At 36.0% G+C, this 18,685-nt stretch overlaps 1 protein-coding gene across 1 annotated transcript in view; it reads left to right on the plus strand.

Annotated features, from left to right (window-relative positions):
• ABCA13 (ATP binding cassette subfamily A member 13) overlaps positions 1–18,685 on the plus strand; it is a 169,025-nt gene that overhangs the window by 17,232 nt on the left and 133,108 nt on the right. The window contains exons 6-14 of the mRNA XM_058032791.1: positions 61–224; positions 2,370–2,485; positions 3,596–3,729; positions 5,502–5,666; positions 7,148–7,347; positions 9,240–13,952; positions 15,143–15,249; positions 17,078–17,196; positions 18,480–18,652. Of these exons, the coding sequence (XP_057888774.1) occupies positions 61–224; positions 2,370–2,485; positions 3,596–3,729; positions 5,502–5,666; positions 7,148–7,347; positions 9,240–13,952; positions 15,143–15,249; positions 17,078–17,196; positions 18,480–18,652 (5,891 nt within the window). The remainder of the gene's footprint in view (positions 1–60; positions 225–2,369; positions 2,486–3,595; positions 3,730–5,501; positions 5,667–7,147; positions 7,348–9,239; positions 13,953–15,142; positions 15,250–17,077; positions 17,197–18,479; positions 18,653–18,685) is intronic.

Below are 18,685 nucleotides of genomic sequence, written 5' to 3' on the forward strand. Positions count from 1 at the left end.
TGATTTTTTTCTTCTGTTATTGGAAGTGTAGCATGTAACTTTTTTTTTTTCCACCTAAAGATGGATTTGAATGAAGCAGAGAAAATTATTTCTAGAGCAGAAAATCTGTACAAGCAACCATATTTCTGGAACCTCCTGCATTCACTCCCTCATCTTGAACTGAACAGCTTTTATACAGAAGATGAATTAGCTACCATAACACAGTTTCTAAAAGTTATTCAAAAGTAAGTACTTTCGCATTCTTGAAAGTGCTCTGTTTTAAAATTTTATCTGCAATTCTTGTTCTTCTCACTGTCTACTTAATAAAATAAGCATCCTTTACATTGTAAAGAGGCTAAAATTTTCGTCTCATTACCAGATTTTGCTTTTATAAAACTTGTTAGGAATTTTCACCCAGACTGATTCCTTTGTAACTATGTTTTACATCTTTGCCAAACTCAACAGAGATGCCCTAGGAGTCTTTTTTAAGCAGCTCCATGTTAGCAATACCTGAATTTATGAAATGCCTGAAAAGCTCATCACACAATATGACTTTGAATCTTGTAATATACTTTGGGAATCTTTGAAAGACAGAGCATATACATATGAATATAAGAAAATAATAGTTTTGATCTTAATCAGATCTGAATGTCTGTAGCTCTTGGTCTGTATCAGGAAAATTACTCAATTTTGTTTCCTCAGCCTCTTGCTGTCGGAATAGCTTTAGGTCCTCTCTTGCAAGAAATGAAACAGTAAGAAAAACACCCCAGAGACTGTTCTGAATCAGGTAAAGGACAGCTGGGTTCAGAGGAAGACATAGAATGAAAGCATAGACCAAGACAGATATCAGCAGGAATTTTCAGTAAAATAAGGTCATTATTAGGTGAAAGATGGATATGTGTTCGCCAGGGTAGGCAGTTTGCTGTAGTAGGTTGATGGGCAGTTGTCACTGTAGTCAAATAACACAGTCATAAAGTAAGAAAAGCCCTCTGAACCTGGGTGCCTGCGCTAGACTGGCCATGCACCTCATCAGCCTTAGGCCATGGGGAAGCAGGAGCTCAGAGATAATGAATGAGAAGTTACTGTGCTCTTCTGCCATCCTTTATCATCCCACTGTACTTTTTTTAAATTAAAAAACAAACCCAAATCAAAGAAAATCCACAAAAACAGCTGTCCACCCAGAGAAGAAGGATATGATGGCATAACTTTTTTTCAAGCTGGGAAACAAGTTTCTCTTATAATATGTGGATTGCACCTATGTTGGTGCTTGATTTTTAAAATTTAATTATTTTTCCCTTATGCCTGAGTAATTTGTAACCTTATTTCACCTTGTTCTCTGAGCTACTAACATGCAAAACTACATAGGAGAATCAGATGTTTACATATGGGTTTTGGTCCTTTCATGTGCTTGGGGTTTTTTAAGATTTCTGTGCCCTTCAGTGACCAAATTTACCCTCATTAATGCAATTTGGAAAGCAAACCACAAAAACCAATGCTTGTTTCTTGACTAGTTTCATATTACTATGCTACATTCTAGTGGTCCTTTCTAAGGAAGAATTAAGCCAGTAGAAAGGTTCTGAATTTACATTTCTGACTTTCAGGTCTGTACCATGTTTTGCTGTGTCTCTCAGAGGCACTTAACAAAACTTTTCACATCTATCTGACCAGCTTTGGGGTTTTATGGTAGGGGTAGGGTTTTTTGGGTTGTTTGTTTGTTTTCCCTTCTTTTTATGAATGTTGTAAACTGATGGCTTACTCTGGAAAATGAGATTCTTATTTGCATAATCTGATTACTTGGTGGGAAATAGCTGGTAAATTTGACATAAATTTTATGTAGTGAGTTACAGTGTCATTAACACAGAATTTATTTTTCACAGCTAAGGTGACAGAGACTTGTAAGAATTTCAATAGATATATTTTTATCAATGGATTCTGTAATGCATTTTGCTTAATCTTTTGTGAGAATAAGTATTATGTTGCTTTAAAACTTTTTTCCTTTAAATTGGTGGGAAGTAAAATATAAGTATTCTGTGTTGATTCTGCCTTTGTTGTGAGGATAGCAGAGAATGTTGGTGGTACTTTGGTCTTATTTTTCCACATTTGTTTCCTTTTTTTTTAGAGAACATTGGTCCTCTCAGGACACATTTCCTTAATGGAAATTGACTGATACACTAACTGTAAAATTTCAATTTGTGTTTGAGATACTCTAACTGTAAAACCTCAATTGTTTAGTTGTTCAATTAAACTCTAATTTCATAAAACATCAGTTTTTCAACAGTAAAAAAAGTATTTTATTATTCAGTTGCTTGAAAGTTGTCTCTTTCCAGCAAGTTCTTTCAGGTTTTTTGGTGTATAGAGAGCTTGATTTTTGTTTTATTTTCCACTTTTAGTACCTTAGCATCACTGAAGGATTTAGCTATGATGCCACTGGGCCAAAGTTTCTATGAAGCGGTGAAAATGGCACTGAATTTGACTGCTGCATCAGTACAGGATAGGACCTTTGAAGGTAAGAAATTTGCTTCAGATTATCCTTGAACTTCCTAATAAGCATTCTGGAAATATATGATAGTAACTACTGGACCTTCTGCTACGTTCTTGATGTGCAGAGACTAAACTATATTTTTGTACTGCTAACCTACTTCTCTACTGATCTGCTTTTTAAATACTGATACTGATTATTAAATTTTATCAGACTCTGGCAACTATCAGATAATATCTAATACAGATACTATATTAGACCAGTTTATCTGATACTTTTTTTATCAGGTATAAACAAAGCATCAGATAAACTGGTCTAATACATAGTGTTTAGAATGATCATGGTTTAGAAATGAATTTTGGAGAGAGACTAAACCAATGCAAGGGACAATTTCTTCCATTTGATAGAAGGACAGCAATTTTCTTGGACATGCATGTTAAGCATTATGACTGGTTTACTTTAAGCTTCATTCTTCTGTTCTCATAAATTCTGTTGTCAGCTGAAGGGTTACATTTCTCCATCTGCTGCTTCACCATGGAAGATGAGTTTTATTGGAGAAGGTAGGCTGGCCCCAGGAAAACAAGAAAAGGTCAGGAGCAAGTTTCATGGGCAAGCTGAAGCACACAATGTGTAGGTGCAGCTGTCCGCTTGGTGTGGAAGTCAGCCTAAGAGTAATATGCAGTCTAAATCCCACTTCACCTGCAAAAGTGAAGGCTGATGTAGGACAAAGCTCATGTGCTGGATCCCTTGTACAAAAGATGAACTTGATTTCTCTGGAATTTCTGGTATTTTCCCATTGCTCTCACTCTCACTAGTGGTTCACATCCAGTCAATACACACCCCTTGCATGCCTCTGTGCAGTTCAGAATGTCACCCTGCTGAGTTTGCTGGCAATTGCTATGCAGGGGCATCCCACCATCAGCATATCAGCTGCTGAAATGCCATCACACTGACTGACCTTACCACTAGTGCATTCATGGGTTTTATCCTAGGTAAATTTGTGTTCCAGTGCACGCATCCTGCTGTCCTCAAAAAAGCTGGGAACATGGTACTTGGATCACAACAAGTGAGAACCACCAAGAAACAACATGAACAAAAAGAGTGAATTACATAAACAAAAGATTTCCTTTCTTTCAGGTTTTCAATACAATCTTTCTTTTGGGGATGTTTTGTGGAATCCGCTTGCTGTGAAAACAGAACTTGAATCCAGGTTTGGTTTTGATGGCCCTCATGTTGAGAAGCTGCTAAGTTATACAGCACAATTAACAGAGGTAAATCAGTTGAAAATTTCAGTGTCTAACTCTTCAATATTTCTTTTTTTGTACCCTGAATGTATTTTCCTGTGTTACGGAATCTTAGTTTTGTGCAGCAGCTACAAGGTTGTTAAATATCCTAGCTTCATTCCCATCAAATAAAAGACTAGCTTTAGCTGAAATCTGTGCACATGAAGATATTGATAGGTCCAGTTTTATACACTAATGAATGCTTCTCTGAAGTAACAACTGTGTATGGCAGAGTCCTGTGTTTATTAACCAGTCAAGTAGAGACTTTTGAGGATTGCTTCACTAAGCTTTTAAACCCAAATCCTTGATTTGAGTCTGACAGGATTAGCTTGTCTGGCAGCACTTGTCATCTCATTTGCTGGACAAAGAATGGCGGTCTCTTCTGTGTGTAAATTAAGGGAGACCAAGAGTCCTTTCTTCTCAGCTGTGCAATCTTGATATGAATGTACTAGACTGAGTTGTCTTAGTGGTTCTTAATCAAATAGCCTGTGATGCATCGCATCTAGAAGAAAATCTCTTTCTTCAGATAGGGCAGCCTATCCTCTACACCAAAATTGTCTGTTGTGGTGGTCTGGTTTGGCTGCAGAAAACTGGAAACAACTTTTGAATTTGTGCTTAAGTCCACAGTTTCTTTAATAGAACATGTTGGTATTTATGTGAAATCTGTTTGTTCTTTGTAGAGCAGTACAGTTTAGAGTTATACTCCAGAAGAGCTCATTGTAAAAATAGCGGATTTAAACAAATGGATACATTATTAAAAAAACCCTTGACTTTTGAATGGCCTTTTAATGAAATATCAGTGATGCCCTGTTTGGCCAAATGAACTGCATTCAACTGCAGCTTGATAACTGTGGCTGACTGTGAAATCCCAGGCTACTCACTTGGTAACTACTTAAACTAGTATCTCAATGTTTTGTGCTTGTATTAGAACTTTGAAGACCATCAAAAACTATGAAAGCAAATATGGAAGCCTGGATAATATTTGTTTGGAGCACTTCAATTCTGTATCTAACACCCCTTTTTGTTTGGTGTCAAAACACCAGCAAAACTTTTTATGAATTCTCTAGTCAATGTTGAAAGGAGCAAGAATGCAAAGCATCTCAGAAAGACAGTACCAGAATTAAAATGTATGGCATTATTTCTGTAAGCTTTAATAATTATAGGCTTGGGAATATTTAAGTATTCATATCAATTTATTGGCTTGGGAATATTAAATCATTCATCACAGATTTTAAAAATTAGTCTATGAAGAAAAAATTCTGTTGTCTTGGCCACTCTCTCGAAACCCACCAACCTCAATTTAAAACTGCTCTGCTGCATGTAATCACTGGTTGAGATACATCATTGTACTAAGTGCTTTTTATATCAGTAATTTTTATACTTGTGAAGTTGTTTCAATATAGTTATTCTACTATAAGGGTGCTGTATCATAGTCAAATTAGTTCAGTACCAGCCTGCAAATAACTGTAGAAGTAGCAATACTAGTGTCGCTACAAGGTGAAAATTCCTTGCATATACAAGTCTCATCATTCTCATGCTGTATGAGCACCCTAATGGGGCCACTGGTATTTTATACAGCAGCCTGCTAGTGGAGTACTTTGAAGTATGTGCCTGGGAATGAGAGGCTGGGTTAGATGGGCTTTGTTCTTGCTGAAAAGGCTAAGTGTTATTCTTATTTTCATTAGATAAGTAAGTTGATAGGAGAGCTAACATTCAGCAACGCTCTTGAAATACTCATCAATTTCTTGTGTCCTTGCCAGATTCCCACAGGAGAGACACTGGAGCAGTTTGTGTGCTCTGCTCTGGCTCTTGTCCAAGAAGATGAAGCAAACAAGGAGAATAATGGAGAGGGCTGTAATTCTGCACAGCATGAGACCAAACTGTATCTTGTTCATGCTGTCAGCAAGTTCAAACTCTATGCACGGGTAACTTTAATAAGTTAATAGTTTGAATTCCTAATTTTAGCATGTAGGTTGTCAGCAGTAACTCAGTTAAAAAAAAATCTAAGTTCTCTATAAAATTGTTTCAATGAACTTTCTTGCTAATAAAATGAAATAATCCTTATAAAGAATCATTATAGTGGAAGTATAATATATCATCATGTGCCCACTTAATCAGATTTTCTCATTAATGGAGATTCAGATTTTAAATGTAATAGGGAATGTGATGAGATATGCTACAATGCAGAGACCTGTCAAAGGAGAACTGTTTACTGTTCCACCTGAGATTGAATGTTGAACAAAACTGAAAATTGACTAGACACCTCCACTGGTGTCTAGTGGAGGTGTCTAATTAATTTTTTCCCCTCATTGTCTCTGGCAATGGTGGCTGAAGCAAGATAAAAGTAAACCTCCAGTAGAGCATCTTAAAATTCTCATCTGTCAGAATAGCTTGCCATGCATTCTCTGTAATGACATATGTGTAGTTGCATGGACAAAAGAATTAAATATCTGATGTTTCCTAAGAAAAGCACCTAGCTACCTTAACATCGGTATTTGTTTTTGTACTGAAACATCATATTTTTATCCATTAAAAAAGAAGAGTAATGTATCAAGCTGGTCTGGAGATGTTTGCAAAGAAAAAAATGTAGATCTTCCTGTGTATTTCCTCAAAAATGTGATCTTTGAGGTTTCCCTGCTATATGATGAAGTATGAGGTAGGAGGTAATAATTCAATGTGACTGCCAAAACGAATGCACTAATCTCTGTGTAGGAAAATCCAGTAATAATTTCAGTCATGATTTAAAAACTCTTAGCATGAGTTGATGCTCTTATTATGGGAACCAGAAATATGTAAGCTTCTGGCCACTGTGAGTTATCTTGGTGAACAGAATATCTCAGTATATCTCTTGGAGTAAATCAGTTATATTCACTTGACATTTAAAAGAAAGGTAATGGTGAAGAAAAGGAGAGCAGTCAGTAGCTTTGGCCAGGCCTTTTAATGCTTATTTCTGGACTTTACATTGGGAGCATACAGGCTTCATCATCTCTGTGTTGTGGGGCTCCAAAAATGTTAAGGCTGCTCTCTTCCATCATATTGGCAATGCAGGCAGAAGTTTGGTAAAAGAAGCCTGAGTAATCAGCTGTGGAGGTCAGGTTTTGGTTGATTTCAGCCTCAGTCCATCTTTTTTCCTTTCCTGGGTCTGCAGGCAAGGTCAGCACCACACAGAATGTCAGCTGTCTGTGTGCTGTAGTCTGTTACATTGCCAACTTGCATGTCAGTCAAAACTGTATTGAAAATCAACCTTTGCCACGTCAGTAATTTCAGAGTCTAGACAGGTTGTAAGGGAGAAATTTTGATATCATTGTTGATTGTGTGAATTTTTAACGACATGTAAATTCTGTATACTGCCTAAGTAAGAAAGCTTTGATTAATGAGATGTTCTGTTTTGCATTCAATCCACTAGGTACTTGAGCAATGGCTCGACAGCAGCAGTCTCTCTCAAAATTTCCTTTTGGAACTTAGAAGAATCGTGGCTAATTTAATGTCTCAATTTTTAGATGACAGGGAAGACAGGAAACTTTTTTCAGAGATAAATACCCTGATCCAGCAATGGGATGAGAAAGCAAATGCCTATTTTTCAGAAGAATATGTTCCATCTCATTGGTAAGTTATACTTTTCTTTCTGAAACTTGTCTTACAAAATTAGATCAACCTGAATATTGGTCTTACTTTGCATTTAATTGATTTCTGGTTTTGTCTGTTTTGCGATTTTCTTTTTATTCTGTAGTTCAAAACCTTGTATACAGTCAAATAATTTTGCTGATGCTTATATATTCTAGAAAAGAAATTAAGTTCATGCTTCAGAATATAGCTTCCTACAGGTTCAGCAGAGGACATGACTACTACATGATCAGGACTCATAGGAATCAGCAGCTGTGGATAATTGGCATTTTGAACAAGGACATGAATCCGTTATCTTGTTCTGCAAACAAAGTTGAATTCCCACAAGTAGTTGGTGTGACTCACTGATATTTCTCATGTATAGCAAGTCCAGTGCATGTGAAATATTTAGAATTTTTGTTGTAGAGGTCAGCTCAGTTGTGCAGGAGATCTTGTGACAGATGCCTTCATCAACAGCTACAGCCTATGGAAAACAGAATTTTAAACACGTAGAATTAGTTGTACATATGAAATTTGCAGTCTCATCTAGGGCGCTCTGAGTCTGTGATTTCTTTTGATGTTTTTGAGCTTTCATTACAATTTCAAGTTCTCTGTTTGGTTCATGACTTAATGCAAATGTAAACACTTTATGTGAAGATTTGGCTGTAAGCCCTGGACTTATTAAGAATGATATGTTTTGTCAAGCTGTTCAAATATTCCTGCTCTGGAAGGTTCTACAGAGGAGTTAAGCTGTACATAAAGGGAGTTAATGTTTGTCAGAGTTGGAAGAGGCTCAAGAAAGGACTATGGCAGAGCACAGGAACTGATAATTCCCTCTTTCTAATGGCACACTGGATGACTTGCATCACTTCCAGGAGATATAATATTGGCCTCAGTTTCTCATTACTTGTAATTTCTTGTCAGCTAGTAAGAGAGTGATTCCATTATCAACTAGTAAGAGAGAGATTGCAGTCAAATTGTTTAAAAATTTAGCAGGATGTTTTGAAATTTGGTTCTAATTTAGAAAAGGAAACTGCTGTGCTGCTGCAGTTGTAAGCAACAACAAAGTATTTTTTTAGCAGTTTTATTCTTTTGTTTGCAGTGCACAATGTTTTTGTGCTCTACCTCTGTTGATTACAGAGTCTGGAGAGAAGGCAAATATTTTTAAGCAGAAGATATTTTAAGCTTGAGGCCTCTACATTCAAAGACTCTTTTTCCATGCACCTCCTCTTGACAAATCTTACAGAGCTAGTAGTTGTTTTTTCTTTTGATAAGTAATACCGACACAATAGAAACACCAGTGGGTGCATTCCAATTTTCACTGTGATTTCATGTTTTTTGTAGATATTAAAATAGCAGTGTTCAGCTACCAGGCAGTCAACTGGAATGCTTTAAGTTTCAATAATTATGAGAAAACAAAAAATTCTTTACAATTCATGGAAAATTAGATGTTTTGATCTATTTTATTGATACATTCCTTTCTGTAAAATAATTAGTCTGTGGAACATGAAATCTTTGTTCTTTTCAGCAGCTCAAAATGTGATGTACTCAAAGGTGTTGGACTCCTTGTGGTTTGCAAGTTTGATTATAAGTACTGATAAATGCACAATTTTTTCACTGCTGTCTACATTCAGGTTTTGATTTGAATGAGGTTGTGACTTTCCAGTAGAGATTTTTTTTCACACTTTTTGAAACCCAAAACAATTGTCAAGTTTTGCTAATTCAGATTTTGTGGTGATTAATTTGTGACTGCTATTCAAATTATATTTGTAATTTCCTTGAATTAAGTAAATAAACCTAGATTCTAAAATTTAAATAATATATAGTTAAAAATTCTTGGCTGCCTGCTAGGTAACTAACAAGAAAAAAAAACTTACGATTGATTAATTTTTCAGGATTTTGACATCTTTCAAAGAGTTTTTGAAGACAGAAGAAAACTTGAAGATTTCTGGTGAAAACAAAATGGATCATCTTTTTCACCTTGTAGAAGTCCTAGAAAGAATGATAATGTTTGATTTTGCAGTTTCTTCAAATAAGTCTCTAATTGAAAATGCCTTGAATAATGCAATTATATGGATAAAAAATTTTGCTGAGAGGGATGAATCTGCCACCAATTTCTCACTTGCGGTTTCTGAACTCCATAATGACCTACAAAAAAATTTCCAACCTCTTCAGAGCATCTGGACAAAAAAGAGGGCAGAACTTTTCTGGCGTATAGTGGAAATCGTATTCCATGAACTAGATTCTAGGCTTTCTCTCTTGAGTCAAGTAGAAGAGGGAGAGGTAATTGAGATCCTATCTAGAATTTTATCTTTCATTACAGAAAATAAAATCTATAACAGAAGTATGGTGTTGCTCAAAAAGATCCTGAGTGATTGGCCAGAGTTAAATATTACTGCTTTGGACGATTTAAAACATTTTAGTGAACAATTCCAAAGAAACCTCTATGAAGTTGGATCATTGTCTGGTGATCGTGCCAATGTCTCATTTAGCACAATTCCTGGAGTGAGTAATACTTCTTCTTTATTGCTCTCCAATCCAAATTTTATGTATAAGGTACAAGAATTAGGAGAAATTGTGCATGATTTCCTCAAAAATATCCAAAAATTAAACAGTACTATTGTGGCCTCACTTGTTCCAAAAATTTTCTCTCTGTACCAGAATGATGATCTGGTTTTAAATATTAAGAGCAATAACACTCTGTTAAAACTTCTTTATGAGGCTTCAAAAAGTATGTCAGCTTCTCAAGTATGGCATGATTTGCAAAATAAGGAACTAGTTTTTGATTTTCTGTTTGAAACTTTTGATCTGCTCTGGAATCTCACCAGTAAGTCTCTCTGTGAAAAATTACTATTAATTTACAACTATACAGAGTTTCAAGCACAGTTTCTTGCACAGAATGGAAAAAAAGATATACAAGTTGTTTATGACATTCTGAGCAGCCTTAAAACTTTATTTATAGATGACGAGTTCCAAACAGCTCTCTTATGTTATTTGGAAGAGTTTTTTGATCTTCCTCCAGAATGCTTGGGAAATAATGGGTGCATTGATTTCTATCTAGCAAACGTAAGTTCAGAAGAGTATTCAGTAGAGGTTTATGACTTAATTCTGCTTCCATTGGACAGTATCCTGTCTGATGTAACAAACTGGGGAGATGAGGTAAGTGTGCCTTCTGCTTTGCACTGCACTTTTGCATGGCTTCAGGCATGGACAGAGATTTTTGAAGAAGCATCAGAAATCTTAAGTTTGAATTCAACCTTTTTTGTCTGCCTAAGAGATGATTTGGCATATCTCTCTGAAAACCTTTTAAATGTAACTCAAGATGAACTGTGCAATAATACAGCTATGGCTATTGTTGAAGCTACAGGAGCAGCAATGAAGCTTTTAAAAGCTGCTTTTCAGGAACATGGCAATTTAAATGACTTGAAAGATTTTGAGACTTTCCTTGTTAATTTTCAAAGAGTAATTAACAATGCATTTGAAGTCACAAACTTGCTTAAAGATGGCAGTTTAGAAAGTGTTTTAGAGACAATAGGAGCTGTGATAACTAAAATGCAGAAATCTATACTGAAGATTGTTAATGAAGAGTTTGTGAATTCTTGGCTTGATGCTTTCATCTCAGGAGCATCTGCGGGAGAAGATAAGGGTGCTGGTGTATTTTCCATTGAAAATTCCCTTTCTACTATTCTTAAGCTCTCCCAAGAGGAACTTGAAATTATTCTCACTGAGATAAATGACACATCTGCTTTTTTAAAAAGTGTACCTCGAGACAAATATATGGCTTGTATCAGCATTTTCCAGAATATTACCAAATTAATTTTGGATAATAGTCTGAAAGACATAAGCAACTTGCAAACAAATTTTTCATCTCATCTTAACTCCTTTCTAAACTTTCACAGTACGATGGATGAAGCAGAGGATTGTAACACGTGGATATATGGATTAAGTAATCCCACTGAAAAAAACAAGTCACCTTCTCACCTTGAAAGTGCAAAACATATTTTATTTCTTCTTCAGTCTCTGGGAAATGCTGAGACAGATGCTAAGCTAATGAATGTGATGGAGTTCATTAATTTGGTTTTTAATTTGACACTCCCTGAATGTTCCTTAGGTGGTTCTGATGTGGTTTGTGCAAGTGTTTATTTCAATATCATAGCAAAAACTTTGAAATTTATTCTCCCCGAACTTTATGTCAAACATGACATAAATGTGCTTGAATTTATTTTTAAACTTTTAAATAATTCTGGAGAGCAAATACAAACCGTTATCAGTGATTTAGTTGGGAGCTCATTGTATATGTCAAATGAGACCCATTTTAGTCAGTCGACCCGTGGTTTCAACAGAACTTCAAGAATGCTCCTTAATCCTTTTCACCACATTTCTCTTATATCAGTGGAACTCTTGTCAGAAATCCAAAGTCTTCTGAAAAATAAAACTTTTGACTTCCAAAAAAACAGCTCCTCTCATTTGGACAATGAGATTGAACCTTTCTTATATGGGAAAAATATCAGTTTGCTGATGGAGTTCTTTCAATATATGATTAGAAAACTTGACTCAAACTTGCAAAATGAACACAAGACATTTCCTCAGAAACTGATAGAAACAGCAGGTGTGAATATTGAAATGGTAAGGAAGGCACTTGAACTATTCAAGTCTCCTACTTTTGTCGACATTCCATTAAGAGACGAAAAGGAGCTTCTAAATCATATGGTTGCCATGGTGCAAATCATGAGAAACATGGATGTTGAGTTTTTGATAAGTAGATTCAAACAGGTCCAGGAGAACCTAGAAAGTTTCTTTAAAAATATCAAACCTTTTAACCTTGAGAACTCTGGGTTAGGTACCTTAACAGACTGGTGGGATGCATTTGAGAACATATCATGTTACTGGAACCTGACTGGTGTACGCCAAATAACACAGTTTTTTGAACACGATGAGCTCTACAATACAGAAGATGTGTTCAACCTCCTCTTTGATGTCATCAGCCTTACAGAAAGATTGGCTCATGGAAATGTTACAGAAGCACTAGCTGAAATATATGCTTTCATACTAACTCAGGAAGAAAAAATGCCAATGTTTACTGATGAGGAGTTCTCTAACCAAGTAGAAGATCTTCTAACGTTGCTGGAGATGTTGGCAGACATCTCTGATAAACCTGAAGAGGCCTTTGGTTGTTTTTCTGCAGCATTCTGCTGGACTCTCACAACAGCAACACCTCAGAATGATGCCACTCTTAAACCCTGTGACATGCTGCACACCAATTCTACTTTGCATTACAATGCTGTCATTGAAGTCATTAAGGAGCTTAAACTCATCACTTTGGATGACAGTTTTGCTTGTTCTATGGAGGACATTCAGATGGATATCACTCGTAATCTGACTTGCTTTTTTCATCAGATTAAGGAATGGAACTCAATAATTTTGAAGTTTTCTGAGCTCCATCATATAAATAGCTCAGTTCTCAAAGAGCTGCTAGATTTTTGGAATGAGCTATCCCTTTATGCTGTGCCACTGCAGGTGAATAATACACATGCAATCAATTGTTCCTCCACACCAAAGAGCCAAATGGCTTTACAAATCGTAGAAACTCTGGGCAGCATTTCAGTGTCAGAAATGGAGATGGCCAAAAGACTTCTTGAACAGCTGGATAATCTTTATGATGGCCTAAGCTGGAACAGAGAGTCAAGAACATCGCTTAAGAGTGTTCTTACTAATGTTAAGAATATGACCAGTGAAGTTTCCAGACTTCTAAATACTGAAGCTGTTCTTTCTTTTCTTTCTGCAATTCAGCCTTTAATGACGCTGTCATCTGTTGGAAACCAGACACATGCAATGCTTATGAAAATATCATCTTTAAGTGGGAACATCAATCTAACTGACAACTTTGAGAACTTCTTGTTTCCTGTAGTTACAAGCGTAGAAAATTTATTGGTGAATTTTAGTGTTAGACACTTCCTTGTGGTGATAGATCAAAGGTTTCAATTACTAAAGTTGGCCACTGGACAGTCCTCTTCAATGGCTCCTGATGTCTTACTAGAGCAGTTTAAGACATCATCTGTAGATGCCATATCAAGAAATTTTGAAGATCTACAAGACCTTGTGAATATCATTCTATGTGAGTGTAATGATAAAAATTATTCTAAAATGATGCATGCTCTAATTTTCCTTATAACTAATGAAAGTTCATCAAATGACCTACTGCTGGCTGTCAAAAATATTATTGCCTTTCTGGAGCTATTCCAAAATAAGTCTAAGAAGGACTATACTGGTATGTTATTTGGGGACAGTCATTTTAGCAGACAGAAATTGAATAATACTCACCCTGCTTTTTCAGTCTTGCTAAACAGCCTCCTTCACATAATTGCTGATCTTGATGTTGTAGAAGAAGCTTTGCGTGCAAACAATACGGAGCTTCATAAAGTTGACTTCATTGATTCATTTTTTTATAATGCACCGTATAGAGACACTTCTACTCTGTCCCAAAGCAGAACTCTGGAGATCATGGAAGAGATTTTGCAAGTAATATTTCAGTCCACTGCAGAATATGACAGGAATAAAATAAAACTCTTACTAATGAATTTACATAAGGATGTAATGGCAGAACTGAGGTAAGTGTTTTACGTGTAGTCATTTTGGAAAGTGTGCTGACAATGACAGAAGTGCTCTCTGTTTATGAACAGCTCAATCAAAACTTTTATTAAGTTAATTAGTGTTTCATTTCAGATTTGTTCCAACTTATGTTGTTCAGACCAGCTGTATTTGGTATCAGAACACATTGTATGGACTAGATTATTGTGTTTAGTTTATGTTTGCAATATGTGTTTATTCATATGTGTTGATACTTGAATTGGTTTCTTTGGAGCTATTATAGAAACAATTATTTGAAGATACTTGTGTTTTAAAATCCTTGCAAGCCTGAATACTGAGCCCCCACTAATTGGCAGGCAACAGCCATTTTTGCCTTTGGAACTAAATGTTAAGGAATGATTGGGCCTAATTCTTTGTGGTGTGAGTGGAGTTTTTTTTCTATATCCAAATACAGCTATACAAAGTTTCTTTAACTTAAATTTGTTGATGTCTTATGGCTATTGAGTTAAGTTGTTCAGTTTAATAAATGCAGTGTCTGAAGGAATCTTGAGCCCACAATCATATTTGCCTGATTGCACAGATCAGATGTAATTCAGAAGCAGAGGAAACAGCTTCAGATTTACTTTATAAAAAGGCTGCTGGTCTGGAGTTGCTGCATTTAAACAAAATTGAATGAGACACAAGTTGGTTGCTCCAAACAGCTCTAGGGTGTCTTGCTGGTGGGGCTACTGGTCCTACTGACATAAACCAGCTGAAAAATGGCATTGTAAAGTTGATGCTGTGATCTGGCATTTTGAGCTTTATGATTAATTTTATGTAAATACATTAAACCATTGTCCATCAGGGCCAATTATTAACCTAATCTGTTGAAAAATATCAAAAGCAAGTACTAGAAAAGTGGTTTATTTTCCCTACATGCTGGTTATCTGCTCTTTACCATCAAGTGAATATATTCTGTGGCCTCTCAGTACTTCTGAAGCCATTATGATTTTACTTATCTTGGGAAGGTGTTTTCTAGCACTCCTAGGGTATGTTTTTTAACATGGAAGTATTATATTCTGATTTTGAAATTGTTCAAACAAATGTAATAACTGTTAATACTGAAATCTTCGTGTGGTTCATTGAAGACTGTATTTGTGCATTGTCCCTTGAAATTTTTCTATAGTGCCCTTGGAATGAAAATAATGTTTTCTTATTGATATTTCTACAGAGCATCTAAAATCTGCAACATTCTTCAGGAACGTTTATACCCTGAGAGTGTCGTACTATTGCAGAAATTGCAATTTACCATTTTGAATATTCTCAAAATCTTTTCAGGTTGGTTACCACAGTAGTGACTCTGGGACCCATGCGTTAGTGTTGTTAAGTTAAGGCTTTACTCTAAGCAAACTTTTGTACAAATAAGGTAATTTGGGCGATGCCAAGCACAGCAAGCATACTGATGCCTGGAAATTAAACCAACAGAGGCACACGAAGAAATCTGATACTGATCACACAAAGGAAATATTCTTTTCTGGAGTGTTCATGTAGACTTAAAATCCCAGGGAAAGCAGGAGACCTTGCTGCTCCTCCTCAGCTAGTGAGCTTAGTCAGGTCACAGAGTATTTTTTAATGAGCCAGACTTGCCACAGGGCAATGTGTATTTGATAGTAAGGAAAAATGGGGCAAGTATTCAAAGGAAGTAGCCTTTCTCACTTCTGGCCTTGTCACACCAGTGAATTGGCTACCTGTAGCTGAAAAACTTCACCCTCAACAAATTTTTCAAATTTTAATGTGTTACTTTGTTTTATTCCTTATGTGTATGCTCCCAAGTTGTTTAAATTTAAGAATTTAAGAAAGGCTAAAACCTTTCAATATAGATATTGACCTGAGTATAAATTCATATTATTTCTTTGGGAAACAAAAGCCAGTCCTTTTCAGAGCTCATATTTTAGCCACCTATGCCCCAAATTGTTTGTAAAGAGCAATTAGGAGACATTAACCTGCCCTTCTAGGGCAAAGGATGAAATCTGTAATGTCTTATGCCAAATTAATTTCCAAAAGAGTGTAAGATGTGATTACAACCCAGTTTTGATTGTCTTCTCCACTCTCCTGTGAGGGATGTAGTTCCAAAGAGTAAAACAGTAGTGCTGTTGAGCTAGGATAAGTGATACTGCCATTGTGTAGCCAGGTACCTGTGTTCTGTGCTTGACCTCTGATGAGCAGTCTTTTTATTGAGAGAACTGAGATTAGGGGACTAAATTTCTGTCATTGTCAATTCAATCCTCTGTTTATGGGAATGTTTCATAATGTTTCATTTGTTACAGAAAATATTATGAAACCTAATGAGAAAAAATGAAAACTGCTTGATTTGGTTTGATTTGAGGAACAGTATTGTGTTGCTTCTATGAGCAAGATCAAGGTTTGCTTGTTTTAGAAGCAGTGTTTAATGTTTATTATTCTTCCTACTTGACTTAAGAAACAAACTTAAGGAAAAAAAAAACCATAGTTCTAAAAATTGCCTTGATACTGAATGAAAATGCAGCAGTGAAGTCAAATTCCTTCACCACTATCCCATGTATAAACCCACTGCAGACAGCAGGAAGGAGGCTTTTTCCAAGGATATGGTGGCTTCAAGCTTGGGTAGAAACAGTCTCCATGGATGACCAGGGAGACAATACTGTCCCCCTATATGGGTTCATTATCCCAAGATATGGAAAATACCTGTGTAATGCTGTTTTCCTCCCCTTGTAGTTTGGGTTTGAAAGTTACTAACACCCAGGTGTTCCTAGAGGGAAATAGCATCAGGGGAGCCTGCCCGGGGAAAAGGTAGACGTGGTTAATATACTCAGCTTCTCACAGTCATGACCTCTTGCTCATGAAGAGCAAAAAGGAAATGGTCTTCTCTGGTTCTGTAGCAGGTAGGGATGCTCTCATTACTGATCATAAAAATGTAATGGAGAAGAGTAACTGAAATTGAATCAAACTAGCCTTTCTTGTCCTCTGAAATGATACATACATTTAGTTAGAAATATTTCTCTGTGCCTTAGCACATCAAATGTTTCTTCCTTTTAACAAATTTTCTCTCCCTTACTTGTTGGCCAACTTTAAATTTGATTTCAAGTTGGTTTTTTATCTGATTAAATCTGGACATTTTCTCTTACAGAAGAACCCGTTGTCTTTAGCAGCATTTTCTGTGCCATTACAAAGTGTAAAGACGGATTAATGAGTCACTTGTTCTTCGCTGTCTTGGAAGGGATTGCTGTGGTTCAAGATCACTATCAGGTCTGAATGATTCCCTCACTTACAAGTGTACTTTACAGCATGCATTAAACTTCAGAAACTAATGAAAGTTTCCTTTTTCCCCACTGTCTGAATGACAAGTCCCCACAGTGGCTATACAAACCTGAGGTTTAAACAGGTATAGCTCTGATAATTCTGATAGAGATACCCAGAAGAAATTCCTTAAATAAGCATTGGTGAGCTTTACAAGCTGAAATTATGACTTTAAATTATTAGAAATCCTATAACTAGGATAGTTGGATTCTCAATCAACGTCAAACAGCAGTCCATTTTTAATTTCTTTAAATTCCATCATTCTGCTAATTTAATGAGTTATAGTACATTTATACTTTAAAATCTTCACAGGAACATTTGTCAAATTAAAGTAAGAATAAATAGACTTCTTAGCCAGAATAATGAAGGCTAAAATAACAGTTATGATTACCAGTTGGGTTCAGTCTGTTTTTCTTTAACATGAAATTGCTAGCAGGTGAGAGTAATATTTGTCATATAGAGGCTCATCCAGAGCTGGAAGCAGGCCTTTGGAGAGCACACGTGTGTACACAGGCAAATGTGCTGTACACAGATAAAAATACTAAAGTCATGCTTTTTAGTATAGAATCTGTCTTCTCTTTATTAAATAGCTCTTCTGCTGTGTCTACCTGGACATTTTTCTGATATGAACAGCAATGTGTTAAACAAGTGACAAGTAGCATCACTCAAAGCAGACTTTTGCAGGCCAAATGCGTTGTGTAGTCACCACCCTTCTATTACCTACTACTGTGAATATTAAAAGCTTTGCAAAATTAACATTGTAAGTATTCATGAGAAAACATAGAAGTGCATACTATGCAGAGCATAATACATGAAAAACTTTGGATATGAGGATCCAGATATTTTGGTTTGTTGAATCAAAACAGATGTTCAAAACCAGTTTTTTGGAAAAAGATAAAATGATCAGACTAAAATTAAAAAAGGAAAAAGAACAGCTCATTTAATTTTGAAACAAATTTTACAAGGCTGGCATTTCTATTAGTGGATGACTATCCTTGACAGGCTAGTTCAAATTCCCAATCTGATTGTTTCCAAAACTCAGATATTTGAAAATTCCTTGCTTCTTGAAAACATTTATTCCAGTTTCAGTTAATCATACAATGACTATGAGAATATTATCTTACCCAAATTCTCATTTGAAGCTACAAATCATCTAGTTGCTGAGAGCTGCCACTTCTAGCTGTAACACAATTTCATGAATTTACTAACCATGTGATCACTGTGTTCTGCAGGATGCTGGAAGATACTTGACCACTTTCAACAAGGGAGATTGTGAGAGTATGGCATATATAAACCAAAAACTTTCCAATGATTTGGAGGGCTTTGTGGGAGCCTTGCAGAATACCAGCAGTGACAGCTGTGAATGCCAGCTAATGTTGGGGAATGTCCAGAGACGACTGCAAATGTAAAGCCTTTCACATTTTGGTGCCCCATGGTT

Source organism: Melospiza georgiana, chromosome 1 (assembly GCF_028018845.1).
Source record: "Melospiza georgiana isolate bMelGeo1 chromosome 1, bMelGeo1.pri, whole genome shotgun sequence".
Lineage (NCBI taxonomy): Eukaryota > Metazoa > Chordata > Aves > Passeriformes > Passerellidae > Melospiza > Melospiza georgiana.